Here is a 6000-nt window from a genome sequence, read left to right as displayed (position 1 = left end):
TCCCATCCAAATGTGGAGCAGACTCAGCCAGGTTTGGTTTACAAGATTTCTCTTAATTACTGGGCAAATAGGAGAGCATGATTTTTGTTGTTGACTCCATCCTGGTCACGTCTCGCCCAGCTGGGTCTCTTACCCCACCTCCTGATTTCTTAAAAGTATGTTCAAAAGTGTATCACTAATTACTTTCAAACTTACACCTTTATCATATTTGATGTAAAAGCTAATGAGGGAAAAATAAGCATTTACTTTACACTGATGGTCCCTCTAATGTGCCTAGAAGGATAAAATTTACAGATTCAGGGCCCAGCTCTGCTCTTACATACACTGGTGTAGGCAATTAATTTGTTCCTAACGTATATTGAGGTAAACCGAGAGCTGAATCAGATTCTCAGGAAATATTTTATTCAATCACATACTGAACGCGTTACCACTCATTCTGCTTTCAGATCCTTGCTTGTGAGACAGCTTTGATTTTTAGCTTTAAATCTGAAAAACTGTGTGCAGAGTCAGGGAATGCTGCACTGTTTTATTCACTTTGCACTAAATTCCATAGTATACTAACACTTATTTTAAGCTTTGTAACATGGTGTTTTCTGAGCTTTGTGCAATATTACTACCTGTATACCACTGTTAATAGAGTGTGCCTGAGTAACATAAATGAGCAAAAAATTCCCTTTAATTATCTTCTACTTCTATTGCTCCAACAAGTCCTTGAGGAAAGTAGGCCTGAATTTGAAAAGTTCCATGTAGCCGTTAGGGTCAAGTGCCTTTTGAAACTATTTATTCAAGGAATTTATTGAGCCTTTGCTCCATCCAGACTATGCCTGAGAAATAGTGTAGTCCAGAGATACCTTTTCTTCTTTTGATGTGGACCTCAGAGTAGAACAGCCCGAAGGAAACTGAGGTTAAGTTAGGGTAACGAAGTTCTGACATAGAGAGGGCAATTTGATATGCATGAAAATATCCACCACACTGGAGAGGAAATCAGGTTGTGCCGTAAGTGTTTGATGGTTAGTGTTTTCTCCTGTAACCAGTGCATGATTTAAAAAATAAATACCATTTGTAAACCCTTACTCTGGAGTGAAACAATTTTGTACTTAATGAACTCCTTGTGTTGGACAGCCTTTCACAGAACACTGTGAAATGATCAAAGCTTTCACCTTCCATATAATGCATTTTAGTTTGTCTACATTTGGTCTAGTAAACTTATCTACAAGAAATGCTTTGTCTGCATGTATGATCTCTCTCTATAGCTACTATCATACTAACCTCACAGTTTTAACATTCAAGTTTTTGAATATATACACAATACATTCAAATGCACATGTATATAATTTAGCTCTCATACATAGTTACATTAAGGTAATACTACTCCTTGCATGTAACCAGTTAGATTTAGGATTTTATTTAGTTTTCTACCCCACATCAAAGGTGTGCGCGCATATATTATATATAACAGAGAGAAACAAGATGACCAACCATGTATAAGCTTTTGCTTATCTATTCAATTTTCCTTTATGTGATTGCTCACAATAAAAGTCATCATCATAGTTTAACAATGATTGTATATTGTGGACTACTTTTTGCTAATAATTTGTTGATTAATTCAAATTGTTTATATGCACCCAATGGTCCAAAATAATCTGATGCTTTATTGGAGGAAAGGTGAAATTAAAGCAAATCAGCAACAAATAAGGCCATATTTAACGAACTTAAATATGACCATTTAAACTAAACTAACAGAATAGTTTGGCAATCTCAGCATAAAATGAGAAAAGTTTCTGCTAGTACAAAAACAGTGACATCTTGTGGAGATATACAGAAATGATTTTTCATAAGGGCACAGCAAACTATTTTGATGACTCTAATGCTTATGCACTTAAAAGAAACACTAGTACAAAGTTTAATACATATATCAATAATATTTGGTAGAAATTAGGCTTTATTGCTTTTATAATGAAGAATGCAAATTTTAAAAAATAAAAAGCAAATAGCTGTTATGAAAAAAAAACCCACCACCCTCAAAAAATAAACCGCACAGAGTGAAGTGCAGTCCAAATAGCTCTGCAACAGTCTCATTTTCTGAAAATGGTTGGGTTATTCATCATCTCAAAAGTTTCACTCATACAATATAATAATTATGACTTAAGGGGCATATTATCAGACACTAAAGGATTTATGTTGGAAAGACACATAGTCAAACATAAAACATCTGTGATAAAATGAGATCAATATAAGGTATTTTAAAAATGTACAAATAAATCTCATTAACAGAGAAGCATGGATTGGCCATGATTTTTCCTTCAGTGGATGAAAGACTATACCAAATAATGTGTTACACATATTTCTTGAAAAGGCAAACTTATGCACAACGGGAAATAAAAATAACATATGCAGTATCCCAATACAGTACATAAAATGTAGACCCCTTAGATTGTATCGTCTTAGAGAATATCACTTTCTGGGGCAGACCCTCAGCTGATGTAAAGTGCCACAGCTCCGCTGAAGTGGATGGGACTATTTTAATTTACCGCAGCTGAGGATCTGCGCCTCTGTTTTTTACAAGTTTTGTATCCAACAATCTGGTTCATAAAAAACATAAAAGATGCCTGCTGGAAGATGATGGATTTTCCTACTGTAACATTAAATTGTTAGTCTTCTTTCTTTTTACCTGAGTAACTTACGTAAACAGATTACAAGGCAATTTAAACATATTAGCTAATACAATGTTTACTGGACTTTTGATACATAGAAATGTACCTTGACACAATGTATTTGGAATTTTATATATACAAACTGGATAGGAACTTTTAAAACATATTTACTGAACAGCAATGTCTGATGTTCTGTACAAATCAGTAGTGCAATGGAATTATGTACAGAAATTTTTTTACAGATTTTGTGCAACTTAGCTTCCATGTGCATTTAAAGAACAGCTGTCAATGTAACAGAATTCACATATCTGTTAATATTTACTGATTCTAGGAATGGAGAATACAGAAAAGAGGACAACAGCTCCTAAAGTAATACTGTGCTATGCAGACATCTGTACATCATTCAAATAGTGCATATTATCAATGTTTGAGGATGAGTAATATATAGCAGCAAATACGGACAATGGCATTTACATTATCTAGGTTTTTTTATACTGTATGTAAGTGGGAATGAATATTCCTATAGAGGAGCAACAAGGAAATAATTTGAATCTTTTAGGAAATTATTTACTATTAAATAAGCTTTCAGTTCAACTTGCAGGACAACAGTGCAGTTGGAAAAAAATCCTTTACAGTAGCAATCAAATCATTCAGAAGCATTGTAAATTCAAAGGTAAATTCAGTTTATTTTCTACTTGTAGCAATTGAAAAAAAGTAAAAAAAATCAACATGAAGAAAATGAAGTTTATTGATAATATCATCAAAAGTAAAATAAAGTGTAGTTGTCTCTGTTGCCTCTCAGATGTTCCCTGCTCCTTTTTGTGCTCTTACTCCATTTTTTTTTTTAGTTTTTCTTTCTTTAGCCCAACCCAAATATATTGTCATTTGAAGCACAGTTTGTGACCTTAAATAAATTCTCAGAGTGGCATGGGTGAAAAAACTGTAGGAATACAGTCACTTTTACGAGGTAAGCTTGGAGTAACTCGGAGGAGAAAATTTACGCTTCAAGTACTTTAGAATGTAAAGTGGAAGACAGCTTACAACAGTGATAGCTGACACTTTCCACAGGAAGGTCACAGTCATGATAAAGGCAACATCTGCAAAAATACAAAAGAGAAAATAAGTTATAAGAGGTGGTAGCATAGATTCTTGGACTTCCATGGTGAAAACACATTAAATAGTTATAAATTGTTTTCATATGCTATTATCCAAGACTGTGCTATAATTAACACTGACTAAATCAGGAATACAATTGTAAGTTCTAAGTGTTCCCCTTTATCATTATTATTTGTTAATGCTATCTAATCAATTTGGGCCATATGGGGTTTTAGAGCCTCTTTATGCCTCTCCAGTCCTTTTACTCAGAATAAAGTGGCTGGAGTGAGGGTGAGGCTCTCAACTAAGAATCAGAATATCTGCAATGTACAAAGTGGTAGACTCTTGCATGTCCTGCTTCTCTGGTACAGAAAAGTTTTGCTATTGATCCCTACTTTACAAATTCTCATCAGGAAAAAAATCGAACTCACTAATCCATTTAAGGGTTAGGATAATTTTTTCATGTTCGTGTGGTTTCTCTTCTTCTTACAATGTCTTCCCCAAGATATAATCCAAATTCACACTCAGAAATTTTAATATTAAAACATATTTTGAACCCCCCCTCCATTTTTTCGATTCATGTTCTATGAACTAGACAGTTAGACCCAACATTCCTTATACTATAGACGTGAAAATCAGCCAAAAACCAGAAAGAATATTCACAGGCGAAAACACAGTATTTAATGACATCACCATTTGTATAAATAGCAGCCAGCTGAGGCATATTTTCTGTGGGTCGTCAACAGAGATAATGGTTGTAGAAATGAAGATCAAGTCAGGAGAATAAAATTACTTTGGTCCCCTACCCTTGTGCCTCAATTATTACAAGAGATAGGGTTTACATTAGTCATATTCATTCAGCAATGCTAGACATCTCACTTCTAGTCTTCTGGGACATTTTGAAACTGCTAGAGAAATCCTAGTCAGATTTGTAAAATTCAGATTATATTCCAATCACATGCAAAGGCCACAAAGCCAGGTATCTTGGAAAACACATAGTTAACTTACATATAATTTATAATGGGCTTATAAAAGAAGTCATAGTTTATTTACTCATGAACACTAGAAACAGCAATGTCTTTTTAAAGTGAGTTTGGCTTTGTTTCTCTATTGTATTTTTTATCTTTGAGGAAATTGTAACTCTACCTACCTAAGAAAGCTCCAAAAGACACTCTGCCTATACCTGTTACATAGAAGGGAAATAAGAAAGGGACAGATTTATAGAAAAACAAGGAAATTAGAAAAGATTAGCTATACAAAATGAAATAGGTAAGAGAAATTGGGAAGATATAAGTGGTGTTAATCAGAATAATATCACACTATGTGATACAGTTGAAACAATATGGCATTTTGAAAAGTTCAGTATATTTTAAAACTATTTAAAAACACAAGTAGCCAGACAGTTCCCTCCAAGTTATATCACTTGAAGAGACTCAAAAGTGTAAGTTATTATATCAACAGTCAAATGAAGCTTACAAGTTTAAAACTGAGTTCAAATTCACTTCAGAAAGATGCAACATGAGAAATGTTAATGCTCTAGTAAGTCTAATTATTATTAGTCAAACTATGCCTCTCGCAAAATATACAGGATTTAGTGTCAAGTCTGCCTAAATATCCTATAAGTCTGTATACTGTATGTTGCAGAGATGTGCATAATAAGCCCAATTCTACACTCATCAGCAATGAGTAACTTGCCTAAGTTAGAACAGCAGGATAGAGTCAAATATTTTTAGCTTTTATCTTTCCAATGTTCATATGTCATCAAATGTATGATTTTTATTACTTTTAGGAGTTAAACATGCTCATTCAAAAGAAATATATTAAAAAACCCTTTATTAATTTAGTTAATTAACCCTTTATTAATTAACCCTTAACTATTAACTCTTTATTAATTTAGTTAATCAAGTTGCAGTGGGGGAGGTTTAGATTGGATATTAGGAAAAACTTTTTCACTAAGAGGGTGGTGAAACACTGGAATGCGTTACCTAGGGAGGTGGCAGAATCTCCTTCCTTAGAGGTTTTTAAGGTCAGGCTTGACAAAGCCCTGGCTGGGATGATTTAACTGGGAATTGGTCCTGCTTCGAGCAGGGGGTTGGACTAGATGACCTTCAGGGGTCCCTTCCAACCCTGATATTCTATGATTCTATGATTAAAAGTTCTTATTCATATAAAAATAGAGTGGGACGTGGCTTATCTGAATATGTTATCCAAAAACTTCATTTTCTGACTGACTACAGGCAGGGAATTGTGT

General features: G+C 34.0%; 1 protein-coding gene across 2 annotated transcripts in view; it reads right to left on the bottom strand.

The window, feature by feature from the left end:
- Positions 1-1924: 1924 nt before the first annotated feature.
- Positions 1925-6000, bottom strand: part of ATP9B (ATPase phospholipid transporting 9B) — a 294054-nt gene continuing 289978 nt past the window's right edge. For both annotated transcript variants that reach the window (XM_077810530.1, XM_077810529.1), the window contains exon 29: positions 1925-3751. In XM_077810530.1, coding sequence (XP_077666656.1) covers positions 3615-3751 — 137 coding nt within the window. In that variant the 3' untranslated portion in view covers positions 1925-3614. The remainder of the gene's footprint in view (positions 3752-6000) is intronic.

This window comes from Eretmochelys imbricata, chromosome 2 (assembly GCF_965152235.1).
Source record: "Eretmochelys imbricata isolate rEreImb1 chromosome 2, rEreImb1.hap1, whole genome shotgun sequence".
Taxonomy (NCBI): Eukaryota; Metazoa; Chordata; order Testudines; family Cheloniidae; genus Eretmochelys; species Eretmochelys imbricata.
Note: the sequence above shows the minus strand (reverse complement) of the source record. Positions and strands in the feature narration are given on the sequence as shown.